Source organism: Nycticebus coucang, chromosome 4, assembly GCF_027406575.1.
Source record: "Nycticebus coucang isolate mNycCou1 chromosome 4, mNycCou1.pri, whole genome shotgun sequence".
In the NCBI taxonomy this organism is placed as follows: Eukaryota; Metazoa; Chordata; class Mammalia; order Primates; family Lorisidae; genus Nycticebus; species Nycticebus coucang.
The window spans coordinates 44,555,165-44,576,658 of record NC_069783.1 but is presented as its reverse complement, the minus strand read 5'-3'; the positions used below and the strand labels follow the sequence as shown (position 1 = coordinate 44,576,658).

The window sequence follows — 21,494 nt, the reverse complement described above, 5'->3', positions numbered from 1 at the left end:
TTCCCTGGATGTTCTAATTTTCTCCTCCCAACTGAATTCAAACCAGCCTAATAAATACCCTCTCCCATGACCCCCCACAGCATCCAGGTTAAAGTCTGAAGGCCCAGGGAGGTGAGGAGAGTAGAAACATGGACAGGAGATGATTTCCAAGGTGGTGATGAAGTTGGACTCTAGGAAATGTGATTAAGGCTGTTTTGAAATTAGTGGGAGCTCCCAGATGGCCCCTGTCCTCTCTGTCACTGAAAGCCTACTCGAGCCCCCCAGGAAAGGAGAGGGGTCTTGCCCTCTGGTCCCAGGTGGGAGGCTCCCAAGAGGCTCAAGGAAGGAAAGCACTTGGGTCTTGTTTTTCAGGTGTTAGAAGCGTCCCATCAGATCCCTGCTAGGAATGACCACCTGACCCAGGGATGTACTTCCTCCTGCTGGTTCCTGGGGCCACCTCATACCCCTGCCCACAGCAGACCTTCTCTCCTGGCCACGGACAGCTTTATGGGGCTCCCTGCCTACCTGGACCAAAGTGAAGCCTGCACCTTAGTAGAGCTGGTCACTGCCAGCTAGCCTCCCTCCTGCTTCCTTCTTCCCTCTTTTCCTCTCCCCTCCGTGCCCAAGTTCTACCCCATCCCTCAGGGCTCCATCTGTTTACCTCACACCTGCTCTCTGTAGCCCTTCCTCATTCTTCCCACACTCTATGGGGAAGCCAGCTACTGCTCAAAGTGGGACTCCTCTTTGAAGGTCTGCATTTTAACTTGGCTCACATGAAAGTTGGATGTCCCACTGAGGAATTCCTGGTATTGCCAGGACTTTCGGGACGACCTTTGGCAAGCAATGCTCTATCATCTATCACAGCTCAGAGACTCTTCTCCATGCAGCCACACTTTAAGGTTCTTTCCTAATTTCTGCCTTCCGCATGGCCCCTCTGGCTGCCTCTGCTCATACCAGGCCCTCTCTATGCACGCCTCTGACTGATGGTCTCCCTGGGGCTTCACTGACCCTTCCCACCCTGCCCCAAGCAGCAGGGTTCTCCTCCACCTCAGCCCAGGCCAGCACCACAAGCCTAGTTTCAAGTGGTTTTGTTGACCTAGAGTCTTGATTTAAGTTTAAGTCACTTTGTAGACCTATGCTAATATCTGATAAGCCCGTGTCTCATCCTGGGTTTCTCCTGCTTGGGCCTGGATTCTTAGAACTACTTCTCATCTTTGTTTGGGTCAATTAACTTAGATTAAACTGACATTAAAAGTCACCCTCACATCTGAGCCTTTTGTTTTTCTTCTTCCTCTGCCAGGCCACTGGTGTCCTATATCTCCCATTTTGCCAGGGACATAGCTAATCTGGGGGCACTCAGCCCCCAGACATTGGGCATTTGGGCATGCTCAGGGAGCCTGGTGGCACTGAGGGACAGGTGGCCCAGGGAGCGTGGGCCCCAAACCTTCCCAGTCTACCAAACCCACAGCATGGGCTCAGTGTGGTGGCCTGGAGCTGTGGTGGAAGTGGGGTGGAGTAAGGTGATGCTGGGAAGGAAGATGAACTCAAGTCCCACCTGTCCCAAGCTGTGTGCTGCCCAAGAGGACCCATGAAAACCAGAGCGGAAGTACATAAGGAATGGAGACAGGACGCAGGGCCAGGGCCAGTGAACCCTGCCTGCTCCCATGTGGCTGAGGTCTGGACCACACCTGCCCAGAGAACTACTCTCCCCATCCCCACTGTGGAACATTTCTAAGAAATGACTCCCCAGAAATCCTCCTCGAATAGAATGAAATTCTCCTCTGATGGTTCACAAAGTACAGGAGGGTGTTTTCTGTACTTGGAGGTAGGGAGGGAGAGCTCATCTGACAGAATGCTGGTGACCCACAGCTGAGCAGATGATCTTAGGCCTTCCTCTTCCCTGCCTGGGAGCCCAGCCCCACAGCCCCGGGTCTCCTGCCCAGTCAACTCTTGTATTACACACTCCCCGTCAGCTTGTGGCGAGCCTGCCGCTGGCTACCCTAATTTTCAGTCTGAATCAATGATTGCCTCCTTGCGTTACAAAGCAGCAGAATTGAGATAAAGACACACACTCTAACTTTACGAAGTACACCATGACTATCTCCCCACATTAGCAGAAGGCCACTTCCAGGACATGGGTTTTGTTCCGTATCAAGCTCAGACTGCAGTTCTATTCCTTGTCTCACCCTCTGAGCTTCAAACATCCTTTGCAACACCCTCTCCCCAGCTGGCAGCATGACAAGTCTAAGATGCTGGAAGGCAGGGAGAGCGTCTAGGAGGGCCCTGGGAGCCAGCTTTGTGGAGCAGGCCTCCATGAGGCTCCCACGGGGACAGGCTTTCCCTACTCCAGTCACTGAGTCCCAACCTCTTGCTCTGTGCTAGCTCTACATAATAACCACAACTATTATTGAGCTGCTCTTTTCCTTTACACTGATTGCCTCATTTGGAAAACACACCCAGTTATTTATAAAGATACCTTATGTCTCTGGCAAACTTGTATCATTTGTAATTTTCAATCAAAATAAATAAATCTCTATTAAGACAAAAGGTGTTTTCTCTGTGGCCCATATAAATCATCGTTTTGCTTACTGCTGAGGGTACATATTTTTGGCTGTAAAGGCTTAAGGCCTAAGAGACTCTCTCTTAGGGAGAGTCTTGGCCACCTCCTGCCTTTATCATCTTGGCTGTAAAATGTGTCCCCAGACCACTCTCCCTGGGCACATGCAGCCTGCCACACTCGTTCCCAGGCCCGCCCCACCGTAGAGAATGTGTGTGGGGCCTGACTTACAATTCGTGGCTTGAAGGGTGGCTTGATCTTCTTCTGTTCCAAGAGCACCCAGTCAATCTCCTTGAAGAACGGGTGCTGCTTGATGGCGTCCTCACCGTTCTGTGCTGCCACACAGCCCAGGCGCTTGTGAGGGTTCTTTGTCATGAACTGCCGGGATAAGGACATGAGTCAGAATTAGTGGCACAGGCTGTGAAGAAAAAATGGAAGCCGGCCACGGCAACATCTTCAGCATCATCCCCCAAGTCTGTTCTCTGCATCTTCAGGCGCCTTCCCCTTGGGTTTTCTCTCTTACATAGAATTTCCTATGCCCCCGTCTCCATTCTAACATATTATATGTTAACTCATCTCATCCTCACACAATCCTCCCAGTTATTCTCTTTAACTCTATTTTATAAGGGAGACACTTGAAGCAACGAAAAGTTAATTACTTTGGCCAAGGTGACACAGGTACCCCGCTGGGATTGAAAACTTGGGTTCTTACTAACTTTCTGATCCCCCACCCCTCAGCAGCTCCAGTATTCACATCAGAGAGACTGATAAGCTCATTTACACTCAGAGGGAAACAGTCCTTTTTGATAAGATAAGGAAAGAGGCCCAGGTATTCACTGAGCAGGTAAATTAGCAAAGGCACCTCCTGCTTCTCTCCTCTCCCTAGACCAGGGCTTTCTCCACTGTTTCGACATTTGAATCTGTAATCTCTACACAAATGCTTATGTTAGTTAAAAGATAAAAAAACAGACAAGGGTTTATTGCTTTTCAATGCTTGTATGCAAGAAAACTCACACTGATGTGTTTGACATTTTCTTTGGTGATGGGGATATTTTGGCTGGTTATCTTGTGATCCCCACACACCCTGATGAACTTACTTTTCCTATTAAATGAATCAGTTCTAATGGTAAACACTGAATGAGCAGACGTATGCCAGTCTAACCTTGAACAAAAGCTCCAGCAGGAGATATTCCTGAGAGCCAGTAGTGCACATGTGTGTTAGATACAAAGGCTTACATTTCACAGGGTGAAGGTTGAGTGTCTACATATTAAAAAAAGGAACTTAAGAGAACACAGTGTAACCCCAAGGAATACACTCATAAAGGTAGAATTTTAAGCTTCATCCATAAGGAAGATTTTCTGGGACAAGGAGAGGCTCCTACTATCTCTTGCCTGGTGCTCTTAAAACCAAAGCACGTGAGCACAGGTTAAATGCTGCCGGACAGAGAGAACCACAGATAAGAGAGAAGAGCAGTGAGTAGATCAGAGGAATGGCACCAAGGCAGTTCACTTTTCTAGTCTACAAGACATCGAGGTGACCTCTGCATACACAGCTCTGGTGGCCCATGCTATAAAGTCCATGTGCCTTAGTTTGATACGTGGAAGCTGCTCAGACTGAACCTGTCTACCTTGATGGCCTTCTGCATCCTTTATTCCTTCTGGTTGAAATCCTCTCTAGGCCGTAGGCATTCTCAAAATGCCACCTCCTCGGTGAAGCCTCCCCAGATTATATCCCCTTTGATGCCTTGGACCTCTTTTTTGGGGGGTGGGGGGGTCTATGTAAATTGTCATTTGTCTAAACATTTCTCTTTCTTGGTGAACTCTATGACATAGGAATCAGTCTTATCTGCCCGGCACCTGGCTGAACAGACAGTAAACTGCAATGACTGAGTAGGGGGCTCTGGGCTGGGCTGTTGCACAGGTTGTATACTGCATAATTGCATCATTCTGTGGTGCAGAAGATCTTCTCTTGAGTTCTGCACCATCTTCACATAGGCAGCAGCCCTCAGAGACAGCTCAGTGACCAGAGGTATGGAAATCCTGGCCTGGCCCTGAATCAAGTGACAATGTCAGGAAATGAAGTGCTTCAAGGCCAAAGGAGTAGAAGTCTCCTCCTAACTTCCTCAACTCCTCCTATCCTCCCTCTTCCGGGAGGGAAGTCTGAGGGCCAGAGGTAAACACAGAGGTCTGAAGCTACCCCTGAACCAGGGGCTCTTCTTCTCGTTTACCCTACTAGCCAGTTAGCATAGGTATAACCTTTAACTTCTGAATCTCTGTAGTTCAGAGTTTTCAACTTTGGTGCTATTAACAGGTGGACTAAATGCTTCTTTGTCACGGGGGCTGTCTTGTGCATCGTGGGTTGTTCAGCAGCCCACCCACCCCAGCCTCTATCCACTACCTGTTGGTAGTAACACTCACCCAGTTGTGACAACACAAATACCTCCAGATGTTGCTGAATATCTGAGATGGGGGGAAAACTGCCCTTAGTTGAGAACCACTGCTCTGGGTCTTCCAAAGTAAAAGGGCTCAGCTAGGGTGCCGGCAAGCGACTCACAGGGAGGGGTGCTGGGCTAATGATCAGCTGTGCCGGGCATGGCGTTCTGGCTGCCTCAGAGGCTAGAGGTTTTCCCTTAGCTACTTAGTTGACTTGGAACAAGCTGGGGCTCTGGCATTAGGGAAGGCAAAGGTTCCTGTATCTACCCCAAGTCAATTTCCCAGAAGACCGCTCTGTGGTGGTGCTTCAGAGTTGTAGCTCCAAAGTGCAAGTGAAGTAGAACCAATGAATAAACATGTTGAGATTTATCATGGAGTGGGAAAAGAAACACTGTGGAGATGTACAGCACCCTAATGTTTGTATGAAAAAGTGAAAAATATATCTTTATCTTTGCTTGTGTATATTAATACCTAAAAAATTCAGAATGATATATAAAAAAATCTAAAAGCAGAGTGGAATGTATGGAAAACAGGCAGATTGGACCAAGAATGAGATAAAGACCTTTCACTCTATCTTAGTTTATGCTTCGTGTTTTTGTAAAAAACAAAAACCAAAAAACAACCCCCCCCCAAAAAAAACCATATGATTAAAAAGCAAGCAAATAATGAAATATATAGACCTATATTATATAAACTGGACAAAGAAAAAATTTAATTCGAAAAATTGGGTAATCTAGTCCCCCTAAGCAAGATTCCTTCCCACTGGACGAGGCGCTCTTCCCACACGATCTCTGCTTCTATGCAGGAAGGTAAAAAGGGAGGAGGTTGGAGAGAAATCAGGCAGAAAGTGTTTAGGGTACGGGGAGCCTGGACTTGCAGCTGCCCAGTACTTGTCTGTTCACATCCCTTTTCTCCTTCGGACACACATTAGTCTCCACTTTGTGCCCTGCACATTGGGAAGACTCAATAAATAGTAGCTCACTGAACTGATGAATGAGAGAAGGAGGGAGTGTGGGAGAGAAAGGGAAATATATCAGGAAGGCAGAGAAAGGAAGGGAGGGAGAAAAAAGATCTATAGAAAACAGTGATGTGTTCTGATGTGGCATTTTGAAAAACATGGTACATGTGTCCCCAGACACCTACTACAGGGCTTTAATATTTATTTAACATTTATTTAATATTAATATTTTTCATATAATTATTTTAGTTAGTTATGGCAAGTCATATTGATATTTTTACCCACAATAATGATATAAATTTTCTTGTAAAATACATATAATTAGATAACTATTGAGACTCAATTAAAAGAACAAGAAAATTGTGCAGAGGGCACTAGAATGTGGCAAATTTTGTGGCCGTGGCATATATACCAGTGAACTTTGGGGCCATCTGATGGGTGAAAGGAGCCTGGAAGTCAAGGTCCTGGGTGAATGCCCCAATCCTGGCTCAGCCCAGTGGGTAACCTTGGGCAAACTGGCTGTTTAAACTCCCTGCACCTCAGCTTTCACAGATTCCAAAAAGGAGTAGGTAACACTGGTTACTTGACACAGCACAAGTGTTGTTTCATGGTGGAAAGGTCGTGTTGAGAGTGTATGAAAACATTGTTCACACTGGAGGGATTATCTGTAGGGGCAGGGATGGTCTATTGCATGCCTAACTCTGGCACGTTGCTCAAATCTTGAGGAGACCAGACCTATACTATCCTGACTGGCTGTTCAGCCACAGGAATGCTGTCACGGACATTGGTGGGAAGGGTCCTCTCACCCTGTTCCCCATCACAAGCCCCCAACTGAGGTAGGCCACAAGCGGCAGGCAAGGGAGAGGTGAAAGAGCAGAAGTGATGTCAGCGCAGTTAGGTGGGTGCTGCTCCCTCTGCAGTGCTGGTGGACACAGATGTACATGGCGCCCCACCTTGGGAAGCCCAGCATACCGTCCCTTTCCTACAAGCAGAGCCTGTCATCCCACGCCCTATTCTCTCCGCTGCAACCCTCTGAACTGTTCCGGAACACCCCATGGTAACTGTGCTTAACTCCACCCCTGCAGTTGTGAGCAGAGACAGAGAGAGAGGGAGGAAGAGTGTGCAGCAGAGGACCCCACGGGAGCAGAGCCCTGGAGGTGGGCAGTGACTCACAGCTTTCAAGATGCTGACAGCCTCCTTGCTGAGCCAGACGGGGTACAGCACGTCGTCATGGAGGATGGACTCAAACAGGTCGTCCTCATTGTCGGCCTCAAATGGGGGCTGCCCAGCCATCATCTCGTACATCAGCACCCCCAGAGCCCACCAGTCCACGGAGGGGCCGTACTCCAACTCCTGCAGGATCTGCTCATGAAAACAGGCACCGTCAGGAACCACCAGTGACCCCCCAACTCCTGGCAACACCGGCGCCACAGACACCAGTGGGAAGGACTGTGTCTTCATTTCCAGCTTACTCCTCTGTAGAGCAGTCTCAAGACACAGAAGGTGAGGTTCTAAATCAGCAAATTTGGAGAAAATTGAGTGTGGGAGGCACTGTATTGGGGCCATTTCTCCAAAGTTGACATTGATACTCTACCTTCCAGTGGGCACAGTTTACTCTCTGTCTGAGCATTAGATGAAGTTCCTGACTTGCATTTAGGACCATCTTAAAAAAATGCATCCTCAGGCACTAAAATTAGGATCAGAGGCACAATGCACCCTAAGGTGTAAGTGACTGCAAGTGTGGCAAGGTCACATCTCCCATCCCACATGCAGTCCCAGGCATGGCTCACTGCCGGAGGGGACTGGTGAGCAGCATCTCAGTCTTCCTTAAATGGAGACAACATTGACTTTACACAAGACAAAGTGCAGCGAAGTCTCCCCACCCTTTGGCATTCCACCAGCAAATGCAAGACCATTATTTTCCAGCATATTCCAAGAGAAGACCATCCCTCCATCGTTCCTCATGATTCGACTCACTGATTAATTCCTCCTACGACTCACTGATTAATTCCTCCTCTGTCAGCCTCAGCAAGCCCCAGGCCCCCCTTCCTTGCCTTTGGGGCCACCCTCATTATGAATGTCTTCCCTACTGCCATAGGCAGAACCAAATCATGTCCTTGACCGTCCGGTGCATTTTTTCTTTGAGTATGGTCACTTGTCTTTATTGTCTTTTCCTCTCTCACTTTCCTTCCCTCTGGCCCAACATATGGAATCAAACTCACTAAGTATACGTAGGATGTGATGTTGCTGCATGCCACACCCTGGGCCCTTCCTGTAGAGTGGTACAGATGGACAAGAGTTCCATAAACTAAATCATCATTTCAATGCATGAGCAAAATTCTACTTAAAGTTGAGAAGCTGCAGGGCCTTTTGAAAAGCAACTAATTTTCCTGGAGCACTGGCCACATATTACAGGGGAGAGAGAAGACCAGCAGGGATGTTTACGTTCCATCCCAACTCTGGTCCTCAATTTTGTAGGTGATCTCAAAAAAAGTCACTTGACTTCCTCATATCAAATGAAGCTCAGATTTTCAGCTTCATGTCACAAGATTAATTCAAGTGGAAAATTTTAAAAGCATATTGTATAATATAAAGCTCTATCCAAATTTTTTCTTGTGTGTGTGTGGAAATCAGATCCAGCAGAGAAAACTTGGATTTCATACTATCTTTCAGCTGTCAAGAGCTTTGTGCTTTGTAGTACGCTTTTAAATACTATATAGACATGTATATTAATACGTAGCAGGTCAGTGATGTGTATTTGGCTCAGAGGAAACATAAATGCTTAGCTGTCCCCCGCTCCTAACAAAGGGATGTGACATCCCCAACCCACAGTATTTTCTGTTCTTATCAGTCAGGGCAGGATCAGACATGGCCCTGCCCAGAAATAGGAGAGTAGATGAGATGACCTCACCAGGTCTGTCATTCTCTGAAAAATTCCAGAAAGTGAAGAGTGTGGAGGACAGGCAAAGCTGGATGAACACCTTGAGGACCCTGAAAAAACAGGCACAGTACACCCTAATCATTCTAGCTCTCAGGATACCTTGAGCAGGTAACTTTCTCAGGTCTGGGAGAAGGCTCCAATTTACTTCTCAGATTTCAAGGTGGCCCGGGAAGAGGAGGTTTAACTTGAGAATCTGATCTTTCTGTGGTCTACTCAAAACATTCTTCTAAAGGTTATAGATTACATGGGCTTAAATAGAAAGACTTGGACAAAAGCATTTGAAAAGAGTAAAAACACTCATGGTTTAGGAATCTTCTGAATTTAGAATGAGAAAGAATGTGAAAAAATGCTGCCAAGTCTAAATTACTAGTAGCTGATAATCCGCAAGTTTGGTTAGCATCCTGGTCTTGGCCCAGCAGTTGGCATATAGTAGCTGAAGTCAGAGCTATAGGTGCCATGGTCTGGAGGAGCCAGTGATGCTGCTCTGCTCCAAAGCCAAAAGCCACTCTCAACCTTGACAAGTAAGCACACAACCTAAGACCCTGCCTGTCCCTGAGATGCAGACACTTCCTACGTACGACTGCTTTTAGTTACTTTTTCACGGCTGTCTCTCTGCATCCATAAAGCACCAGAGGAAGAGGGCTGGTGTTCTTCTGAGCTCACCACTATGACTAGCCAGCTCTAGCAGCCAACATCTCATGACTGGCAGATCTGTGTATCCGTGGTGTGTCTCCTACAGATGTGCTCCCTTCTGTCCTGGGCTTGGGGTGCTGTAGGTGCTTCTTTCCAGAAGGTGGGGATAAGGTGGCTCCCAGGTGGCCTGTGTGTGCTTGAACTGATAGCATTGCAGAAACTGAAGAGTGACCCTGCCCACTCTGCTCCAGGCGCCCTTCAGAGTTTCTCATTTTGGGTGGCATCTTTTGTAAAATTCCTTTTAGGCTTGGCCCTAATTACCGATCCCTAATCACCTTGTCAGCAGTGGAGCAGGTGAGAAGGACAGGCTTTGCATGCCATGGGAAGGCACTTGGCATGGCAGCCGACCCCTCCAATGGGTCGGAGCTAGTGGAAAAGGGCCAGTACCAGGCCTGATGATGCCAGGTAATGCCACCTCCTAGGGAACAGGGGCCAGGTGTGGGTGCCACAGGGGTCAGCCAGGGGCACATGGTGGGAAGGGAGGGCAGAGCCCATGCCTTAGAAGGTGTCTCTGGTTTTGGGGTCACTCAGCATCTCATAACCTCTCCTATTTGAATAGAGATTTACATTTTCTGAAGCATTTCCATGCTCTAATCTCATTAGATTTTCATAATAGCTTGATGAGATGGGTAGGGCAGGAGTTATGATTCCCATTTGAAAGATGAGGAACCCGAGGCTCAAAAACATTCTGTGACTTCATCAGGGTCACAGAGAGGTATTAGGGGTCAAGTCTGGGCTTGAATCTCAATCCTTAGGACTGTTTTTTTCCGCCCCATTACACAGTCCAATGATGATGACACTGATTTAGCTGCACTTCGTATAGACCAGACTTAATAAGCACTTGGGGGACATAATTTCATTTAATCTTCCCAAGGCCCCTTGATAAAGGCAGCAGCTGTGTCACCTCTATCAGCTGTAAGTTGCCTGCAGCGAGACCAGGCATTGTCTGTCACTTCCAGGACAGTGGCCACTCTGCATAGTGGGCACAGGAGGAGGAGCAGGTAGGAAGCATGTCTGTGCCTCAACCCCCACAAATCGTGGAATTGTTCGCGGAGAGTCTCCGGATGGATTGATTTTCAGGGAAGTGCAGTGGGTGTTTTGTTCATTGTAAAGTGAATGTTTGTCTTGGGTTGGGCTCTGAACAACAACACTGGGCTGTCAACCCTTGACTCTGCATCAGCTCACATAGGGCCTGGAACCAAGTATTCTCCTGATGAAGGAGAAATGAGGAAGAGGAGAAAAGCAGGGCCCGGTCGTAAGCTCTGGCTTCCACTTATTTCTCCTTGATGTTTGAACTCCTCATGTTCTTGCCGAGAGAACACACTAGTAGAAAGACTGAATCTCTACTCTTCAGGTCTGTTAGAAGATAAAGGTTCTAAAGAGAATTCACCTATTCCTCATCACCTTCGCTTCTAGACCCTCCTGAGGGTCTTGCCTGGTCTATACGACGACTCTCAACTGTCCGTTCCTCACTCCCCGCCATGCATCTTCCCGGGAAGGTCTACTTAGGAGCCTTCTCCACTGGAACCCTGAGTGGGTGCACAGAGCTATAGGATCAAGGCCACATTCTTCGGTCCTTTATCCTAATCTCATTCATTCTATGAACACTAAAAACCCCTATGTTCTGGCTATACTATTTAACTTTCCTAATAAAGGCCAAGATGTTTTCACCTGTTGGCCTTTGCTTACACTGGAATGTCACACATTCTCATTTATTCATTCAACGAATTATTACTAAGAGCCTGATTTGTGTGCTGGATGCTGCGAGTACCCAGATTAGAAACATAAACCTTACACTGAAAGGATTCAGAGCCTGGGGACACCTAACTTTTTTCCTCTTCTGCCCCCTGTTCCAATCCTTCCTGCTGCTTTCAGGAATGCCCTCCCCACCTACTGTGCTGCAGGAAACCCTTATTCTTTATAACTCAATTCATCCACCAGGAATGAAGAAGCCTTCCCTGATCCCTGAGGACAGCACCTTGTTTTAGGTCCTTATTTATTCTGCTGAATAGGCTTTTTACTTATCTGTCACTCCCTTTAGACCAAAAGTTCCTTTAGAAGAGGGACCAGTGTCTCAGTCAATTCTTTATCCCTCATGTTGCTTTGTGTCTAGCAGGTGCTCAAATAATGCCCACTGAGAGCAAATGAAGGCTGGTGTGCTGACACCTGTCTACCAGGGCAACACTTAGTAGGGATTGGTACTTCCTTCCCATCTTACATGTCTCTGAGGCATCAAGATCATTTTGATTAAGTACCTATGGCAGGCCATGTCCTAAATCTGAATTATGTCACCCTAGGTATCTCTCAGTTTGGGCAAGATTGACCTGGAGGAACTCAAGGTAAATAAACCCTTCACGAGGAAGGGTTTATTTCACGAGCAAAAACTTCAAACAACTTTCACAACAGGCAACCCACTGGTGAGGTAATACACAGAGACATCTCATCTCTGTGTGTAAAGAGGCCTAGTCACTCCCTTCTTCCTGCTCCAGACGTAGAACCGCTCCCTACTTACAGCTGATAAGGCTAAGTATTACCTTTATCAAAGATGCTCCTTTATTCTGATTTTAAAGACATGAAAATAATGATATAAGCCATCAAATTCTCTTGGTCTGAGATTTATTGGTGGCTCTGGACTGGGATGGGAGAGTGATGTTCTATGAGGATTTGCCCAGATTTAGGGAAGAGCCTGTTACTCTCAGTTCACTCACCATCCCCCCCATCATTGAAGCTTCTTTAAGAAGAAATCAGCTAACCCCTTTCTTCCTCCTCCCTGGTTTCCCAGAACATTCTCCCAACACCACTAGATGACCTTAGTGCATAGGGTTGGACCCCTGCCACCAGGAACAGGGGCCTTTGCACATGGGCCTTACCTCAGGAGCTATGTAGTCAGGGGTCCCGCAGAACGTGGTGGTCGTCACACCATTCAGAATCCCTTCCTTGCACATCCCAAAGTCAGCCAGCTTGCAGTGACCTTCTGCATCCAGAAGGATGTTGTCCAGTTTCAAATCCCTGCAAGACAGGCCAGGACCACATGGTAAATGAATGTTTCACCCACGGCAATGGCCTTCATGAATTGAAGAAATGTGCATATCCCCTGGGGCTCTCTCTCAAGTTGGTCAGTCCCAGGTGGTGCCTCCATTCTCCTCGGCAAGAGGATGGACTCTCTGTAACCCCAGGAATATGCCAAGACTTCTGAGATTTCATGACTTCATGATTAAAGTCAGCAGCTACTCATGAAAGCCCTACCTACCATGCACTGAAATCTGTATTAATCAGACCTTACTTTGACAAAAGTAACTATCCCATGTACTTCATGAATTAACCACAGGATTAGACTGTTACATGTGAACATCAATGAATTAGATCACCTAATAGTCAGGTGCTACTTTATAGGGTACTGTCTATGTGAGCTGTTGTGTTTTAAAAGGGAAGACCAGAGAGCTAGTGCAGGCAGTGAGGACCTCCAGGAAACAGTGGCCCTCGAGAGAAGCTTAGAGGGTAAGGTTTGGCCAGTCCAGGAGAAGAGAAGGTGAGAGAAGGCCAACACAGCTGATGCAAAAGGTAGTGAAGAGACCAGAAAATTGGGCCCCAGTGAATAGGGAGGCAAGATAGGCCTGTTGAAACCAATCTCAAAGAGCTAGAATGCCAGGAAAAGGGGTTTGAAGTTCATGTGGAGAGCAATGACTGTCTGGCCTACATGAGCACAATGTGTTTGCAAGATTGGTCTTCCAGGGGCAAGCAGGCCTGGACAGGGGGAGAGGGGAGGAAGGCAGGCATGTAGGTCTCAATAGCCTGGACCTACTGAGCCCATATGGTCCTGGAGAGAATGAGAGCCACTTCTGCATGGTAGCCTCAACCAGTGTAGCAACCTCAGGGCCTGTTTTAAAAATTTTGGAGTTTTGTCTAAAACATGGCATGTTGGATAAGAATTCCTTTACTAACATGCCTGGAAATCAATACCTGGCCCTGTAGAAGATTGGCTACAGGTCTCTTCCCTAAACCCCCTTAAGCAGCCACCCTGGGCCCATCTCTTTGCACATAGAGAGCAGGAGAGGCCTGCTGGCTTCGGGACTTGAACTCTAGCCATCAAGGGGATCTAGGGCTGAGGGCAAAGGTGGGGCAGGAAGCACTTTAGGACCTGTCTGTGTTGTACCCGTGACCCTGTTTCCGCTCACAGCTGGGACTGCTTGAGAAAAAAGAACATATAAAATGTGCTGCTCTAAGCAAATGCTCACAAACTACAGAGAGGACAATGAGCCCGCCCAAGCCGAGCTACCAGGACAGGGCTCCCGGCCCCCACCATGCTGCTGTGCGTCAAAGCTCACTTCTAGCTCTGGCTGAGAGACCAGCGACACACACACCAGGCTGGGCTGCAGGAGGCCAGCTGTGCCTAGGTCCTGGTGACGCCACCTTGCTCATCTGTGAGCTTATCTGTCAAGTTGGGATGACACGCTCCTGCCTGCAGGCTGGTCTGAAGAACTCATGAAAGTAGTGTAATACCGCCACACACTTCCTTGGTGAAGAAACTGGTGGAGGGACCAGGTATACTCTCCGCCCACTTGTAACTATCTGTGTTCTCAGAAGGGAGGCAGTTTGGCCCCACTGAGTCACGTGCCCTCATGTGTCCTAGCACAGCTGTCCCCACAGCACACGGGATAAACAGAATGGCAACATTCATTGTCAGAGGATCAACAGTAATGCTTCTTCAGCACCTCCATTTACAAACCATGTTCAGGTGAGTTAGGAAGAGCATATTTGGCTATTACCCTTGCAGAAAAATGTCAATGGGGGAAGGTAAGTGACTTAAGGTGGTGAGGGGCTTGGTGGGTCTCCTGAAGCTAAAGCCAGTGTTCTCACCTCTGCATACCGGACGCCTCTGCCTTCCTGTCAGCTGCCTTCTTCCACTTCCAAGCCCAATCTTACAAAATACCCCAAATGCCACCTCTAAGCAGTCTCTTTTCAAGCTTTTTGTCAGAGCAGGACTTGTTTTAACTTTGCATGAAAGGGATGGATTGAGAACATTCTAGGCCAGCCTGCCCCTCTGTCCCATTCTGACTCGGGTTGGAAGGCCCAGCCTCTCTTTCTGTTCAGAGCTCCTACTCTTTTCAGGGAGGGGCAAGAGAAGGCAGAATGTCTCATTTCTCCCCACCTCCCGCTCTTTGTTGCCTGCCTCTGGCACCGGCCCCAGATGTACCCCATCCGAAGGCCAAGTGTGGCCACCACTGCCAACCACGTTCTGTAATTGTCCTCTGCCATGACTGATGGAGGCCCAGCCAAACACTGCTTCCTACTGTCCTACCACAAGACCTGAAAGCCTGTCTGTGGCCACTTCTTCCAAGTCTCTCTCCACTGTCTGCATTTTTTGAAAACTCCAACTCTCCACATAAAACCAAATCCAGGAAGAATTAGTGACTTATGTTCCTTTCCTTTGTGACAGAAGACATTAGTGTGGTTCAGAAGACTTCTGGGAGCCAGAAATGCCATTCCTAGAGCTTGGTTCTGCTGGGGGTCTTCAGTTCCATTGAAAATAAAAATGCTTATACCTCTACGACTAAATTTGCCTGGCACTGGGCTCAGTGGGAAGCAGTTTGGAGTAGTGGGGTTTCAGCAGATGGGAGAGTTCAGAGCCATGAGAGAGAGAGAGAATGTGTGTGTGTGTTGGGTGGGGATGGGGCAGGAAAGAAGAGAAGGACAAAGGGAGGGAGACCAACATTCCTTGTAAGATCCCCTCATGGTTTCCATACTAGCACTGTTACCCCAAGAGCCTTAAATTTCTACTTATTCCTGCCTCAGGATTCTCCCACCTGTAGGTTTTTAATTCTGCCTCTCCAATTAGACCTCCCTTCCTAGGGAACGGGGTTGGAAACAACTGGCCTTGCCTACCAGAGGTCTGTGGCAGATGGGTGGGCAGGCAGGGCGGGGTGGGGGTGGGGGGTCATCTCATCTCCTTGAGCCTTCCCATTGGTTCTTAGGACAGTGTCAATTAGTTCTCCTCACACTGGTTGACAGCTCTGGGACAACTGCCTAGATATTAGTCCTTATCTACTCAAGTCCTCAAATACAAGGCCAAGCCAATTTTGAGGACTGAGACTTTTTTTTAAGGAGTGGATAATTTTTTAATGGTGGTGGGGGGGGTAATCTGGCAAAATAAAACCCTTTCCCTATATATAAGCCCATGTGACAAGCTTTTACTTACTCAGTTTATCTAGTGATATCTTCATTTTTTTCGATAGGTAATACATTCATGTGTTCAAAAACCCAAAAAGTATCTAAGGGCATATAGTAAAATTCTCCCTCTTGCATCCATTCCCTAGCTGTCCCCTTTTCTCCCTTTGGGCAATTGCTTTGTATTTATTCCTTGTATATTCTCTTGGTCATATTTTATACATAAATAAGAAAATGTGAATATTCATGTCTCCCCTTTTAACTAAATAGGAGCTTACTATACATACCCTATGAAATCTTTTTCATATGCTTCGAGGTCACAGCTCCATACCACACACTTTTAACTACTATAGGTTTATAATATGTTTTGACACTCATTGGAGCTAGTTTCTTTATTCTTCTTCTTTTCAAAAATTTCCTGGCTATTTTTGTGTGTTTATTTTTCCATATGAACTTTAGAAGTATTTGTCCAGTTAAAAAACAATCCTGGGTGATGTTTTTATTGGGAAAATGTTTAAAGTTATAAATTAACTCAGGGAGAATTGATGCTTTTATGATGTTGAGTCTTCCAATCCAATAATATTGTTTGTCTTTCCATTAGTTCAAGTCTTATCAGCATTGCTTGGGAGCATTTTAAATTTATCTCATATAGATCTTGTACATTTCTTATGACACTTTATGATAGATTGGTGGTTGTCCCAGTAACCACCCTCACTTTCTTCTTTTATAAGAAAACACTGATTTTCTTCTTTTTAAGCCATGGACATAGCTGTGAAGCTATGAACTAGAATTAAAAACCACCGTTGGAACTGGGTGTGGTTATGGGACTAGGTTCTACCAATCAGGTGCATGAAAGTCTCCTTAAAAGGAAGAATCTTACTCTATTTCTTTCTTCCCTTTATCCTGTCTCTTCTTTTTCTTTCCTCCCTCTATCTGTTGCCTAGATGAGGATAAAATGCATGTAGTGCCATAGCAGCCACTTTTGAGCATAGAGACAAGAACCAAGCCCCAGAAAAAGTCACTGGGGAGTCCATCTCCAGATAACTTTAATATGAAAAATAAAATTGAATCTTAAAGTACTTTTGTTATGTTAATTGCAATGAAATCCACTTCTACATAATGCAAGGTATTATTTTATATTTTAAATTCCCATCATAGGTGAAGTGGGTGCCAAAAAAGTATACATATTTTAAGAGCTGTTATCTACGTGTAACCTTTGAAGTTGAATTGAAGGTACTGTTACGGCTCAAATGTATCTAGACATGCTATACACGTCTGTTTTTACCTGCAATCCATACACTTTTGGGAAATGATTAATTTTACCAATAAGATCTCTTAAAATGTGTTTCCTTTTTGTTTCTTTTGGAATCTCCTTGTATTTGATAGAATGAGGAGTTGCCCAGTACAAAAAACAATAAAAACAAATTCTAATTGTAAATAGGTTGTTTTCCATTATATCTAAGCTCTGGTTGCAGGTATAGGTACCTACTGGCTTCTGTTACTATTTTCTGCCCTGCCACTATACTCTTTTTATTTTTGTAAGGGCATTTTCCAGTTGATTCTCTAGGAATTTTTAAATCATCTGCGATTAATGATCACTTTACCTCCTTTTCAGTATTCATGTATTCAGTATTTCAGTATTCAGTATTTCTAATTCATTTCTCTTACCTGATTGTGTTGATTGAAACCTCAAGAACAATACTAACAATACTGATGACTTCCATTCTCAGCATTTCTTGCTCAGGCAGAAGGCACCCAGACCTAGGGCTGCCTTACTGTACTGGTCACTGACAACTTGTGAGAACATCCTAGGAACCACACTCCATCCCCCAGCTGCCAAGAGCCACACAGGATGTGGGCTGTGGGGAGAGGATAAAGAGCGGGCTGTTTAGCATCCCTGGAGTCCAGGGTTCCTCAACCACAGCACACTGGGGCCAGACTGACATTTGGGGCTGGATAATTCTTTGTTGGGGGAAGAGCTGTCCCGTGTATTACAGAATGTTTAGTAGCATTCCTTCTGTCTGTGCAGTAGACACTATTAGCAATCCCCACCCCTCTGTGACAACCAATAACATCTCCAGACATTGCCAAATTGTTCTATGTAGGGCCTCTGGTTGACGGCCCTGCTTTGAGCTAAGTCTTAAATAGTGATCAAAGCTCTAAGGCGGCCTAGCCCAAATTACTAAGCCAAATAGAGGTCTGGGAGCAATGCACTGTAAAGTGTGCATTTGCCTGGAATGTCCCCTGCCATTTTATCCCTGAGAGATAGGGATCCTGACTCCACCCACCCTTTTAAATGCATGATGAAACTGACGTCACATGTCCAAGGTCACATGGCTGGTAGGGGGCAATGTGGGGGCTGACCCCACATGACTGCTTACGATTACCTTTTAGATAAATGCAAGATCCATGAGCTGGAAATATCTACTTGATGTCTGAACTAAAATTCCTTTGGGCTTGGAAAAGGTGGTTTGTGGTGAGAAGAACACAGAGCCCAGGAGATCATAGCCACTGACAGAATGGCATAGTCAAGGCTCTCCTGGGGTAGAAATGCAGATTTCTTCCAGAAAAATCAAAAGACATGAAGAAAAGGAAATTCCCTAAACAATGTACTCCTAAAAATTCTGCAAAACCTGAGGGGAAAGAACACTTTTCGTTTTCAGGGGGGAGCCCTCCCCCGCTGAAAGTTTGACTTCTAAAACTAATTGTACTTACTACTACTTTATTAAGGTAGAAAAATGGAAAGGGATTGTGAGTGAGAACAAGGATCCTTCCAATGAGTTTTCTGTGAGGTGGAGAAAAAAATGATCTATGCTGAGGAAGAACTGGCACGCCCAGGTGTCAATATCAGAGTCATTTGCTGGAGTCGGGAGGAGACCAGGGGTAGATCAAAGTGTGTTTTTAGCATAACAAGAAACCAACTGTTGATGTCTCTAGCATCGTGTCTAGAATAATCTGAAATATGCATTTTGACATTTGGGGCTGGATAATTCTTTGTTGGGGGAGGAGCTGTCCCGTGCATTACAGAATGTTTAGCGGCATCCCTGCTATCTATGTAGTAGACACTATTAGCAACTAAAACTTGCCTTCCAGGTGTGGCTGTGCAGATGTCTGATTCCGCATATGACAGTTTGTGTGTAAGAAGTTGTTGGTGCTCATGTGCTGAGATCTGAGATGCTGAGAGGGACCTTCAACTGTCTCTTCCTGACACAGATAGGAGGGCGGCAAGGTGATTCTGAATCTGAATCCTAACTCTGCTACTTACTAGCCGGATGATGCTGGGCTGGTCCATAATATCTCTGAGACTCAGTTTCCTTATCTGTCAAGTGGGAGATAATACTGCCGTCACTAAATGTTACAACCTACACACAAGCTCTAGCACAGCTCCTGATACATGGTAATTACCCCAGAAATTGTGCCTTCCCCAGGGGTCTCTCATACTCATTTCTTATAATACACATCCTTTGCCAGGACAAGTCATGAAATCTCCAACAGATTTTTCTCAAAAATAAAGGAATTACTACCTCTCATTGTGTACGAGCCCCTGTGGGATCCAAAATGTGAAGCCCATGCCATGGAACATACGGGAGGAAGTGGCGAGAGAGAATAGGAATTATAATAAAATGCAGACTCCAGCCAGTTCAGTGAGAAAATCATGCGATTTCTTTCCCTAGGACTGGGGAATGACACAAAGTTCCTCAGGGAAGAAAGCAAAGGTGGCAGGGTATGTGTGTGTCACAGGCGGGGTGGGGTGGGGTGGGGGGGAGGCTGCAAGGTGCTTCTCATCAGGGCATGTGACAGGTTCTCAAGACCAGCAGCTTCTAGGTGATGTCATACACAGTATTTCTGCAGTCCCCATAGCAGCAGCCCTGGGTCTCATCCCTACCCCATCATTTATAGGTAAAGAACTTGGGGTGGGCTAGGGATAAGCAAAGCCAGAGAGGTGGCTGGGCCTTGAATTCAGATATTTAGAGAGCTCTGTTTTCCTCAGCTGTCTCATCTGAATTCATCCTTTCCCATTCAGAGAATTATATTTTCCCAGTGTCAGGGTAGATTCCCTGAGAATAAGGGCCACAAAACTCTGCTGCTATAAACCACACAGCATTTAGCAAAGGGTTGGCACACGGGAGGCCCTTAATGAATCAGAAAGAATGAAAAACGTGTTTGTCAGGCAGCACCTGTGGCTCAGTGGGTAGGGTGCCAGCCCCATATACCAAGGATAGCGGGTTCGAACCCAGCCCCAGCCAAACTGCAACAAAATAATAGCTGGGCATTGTGGCGGGTGCCTGTAGTCCCAGCTACTCAGGAGACTGAGGCAAAAGAATCACCTAAGCCTAGGAGTTGGAGGTTGGTGTGAGCTGTGATGCCATGGCACTCTACCAAGGATGACAAAATGAGACTCTTTTTCTCTCTCTAAAGAAAAGAAAAATGTGTTTGTAACCTTGACTTGAAAATATGCCATCAAAGAACCCCATACCACCATTTTATTCCCTAATGCCCTCACCTCCCCTGCCATGTGAATTCTACAAAGCTGAGGCCCGAATGCTGCACACTTGAGAGCAAATTCCTCCGGTTACCTGAAGATCAGAGATTAGAAAAATTATTTCACTTCAGAGAGCAGGCCCTTGAGGGAGATTGTGAAGAAACCCTGCTTGTTTTGGAACAAATAGCGGAGGCTTGTGAATGACTGTGTTTAATCAGATGGGAACAGAAGCCCTTCTAGCAGATGTTAGCAAACACCTTCATGAATTTAATGATACACTCATGAGAAAGGCAATTTTTCCCCCCTCAACATCGTGGCAATCAGGTGACTGGCAGGTGCCCTGCTCCTGGCATTCTCTGAGTAGGTACTTCCCAGCGCTCTCAGAAAGGCAATTCCCTCAGGGACCACCCCAGGCCAGCCAGGAAGGCCAGCAAAGTACTCTATTACCCCTCCAGCAACAAGAAAAGCACAACTTGTTTCAGAGCCCCAAATCAATGATTTATAAATTTTGCTTTGCAGTGTTCATAACTTAAAGAGTCAATGCTAATATTTCCTTATGGGCCAATGACAGAAAATCTTCTAAAGTCTTTTCATAGGAAAACGCAATCATTTAGGAACAAAATAATAGCTACCTTCCCCTCTTTCTACTGAAATGCTTCTGCATCACAGCTCAGTGTTAAGCACATTTAACCCCACCAAGACCCTATCAAATCTGCTCAGGCAATTATTCTATTTTCTAGATGAGAAGGGGTGTGTGGCTTGTTAACTGGCCCTGGACACAGAGGTGGTGAGTGAGCGATAGAAGCTATTCTGCCTGATACCACTGCCATGCTCTTAGCCACGGCGCTGGGTTGTAGAGGGAGAAAAAAGAAAAGACGTCATGTCCACACTCTTGTCCTTTCGTGGATAAAGAACAGAGTCGTTGCTGTGGGTTTGGTGCTTGTTTCTAACTCATGGAAACATGCTTATAAGATGTAAGCGATAAGCTGGGTGATGCCATTTTGGTCAAGCAGATGGCCCCTCATCTGGAGAGCAGACTTACAGCCACTACAGCAACAGCTGGAAGCCTGAGGTGTCAAACAATGTCCCCATGTACAGCCAAAATAAATAGCCTGCTACTTAGTTGATCCTGCCAGTAGAAGGGGGGGGGGGGGAAATCAATCGCTTGCAGCTGTACCTGGGCATTAAGAGTTGGAATCATTGCAGAATAGCTTATCTGATTGCATGGCTGTCCAATCACTGTTTGAAAATTCATAATAATGTAAGCATTTGTTATCCTCATCAT

The 21,494-nt window shown here is 46.3% G+C and overlaps 1 protein-coding gene across 2 annotated transcripts in view; it reads right to left on the bottom strand.

Moving 5' to 3' along the window:
• Positions 1-21,494, bottom strand: part of PRKCE (protein kinase C epsilon) — a 551,144-nt gene that overhangs the window by 21,809 nt on the left and 507,841 nt on the right. For both annotated transcript variants that reach the window (XM_053589740.1, XM_053589739.1), the window contains exons 12-14: positions 12,432-12,570; positions 7,101-7,289; positions 2,768-2,914 (exon numbers count right to left, since the gene is read on the bottom strand). In XM_053589740.1, the coding sequence (XP_053445715.1) occupies positions 2,768-2,914; positions 7,101-7,289; positions 12,432-12,570 (475 nt within the window). The remainder of the gene's footprint in view (positions 1-2,767; positions 2,915-7,100; positions 7,290-12,431; positions 12,571-21,494) is intronic.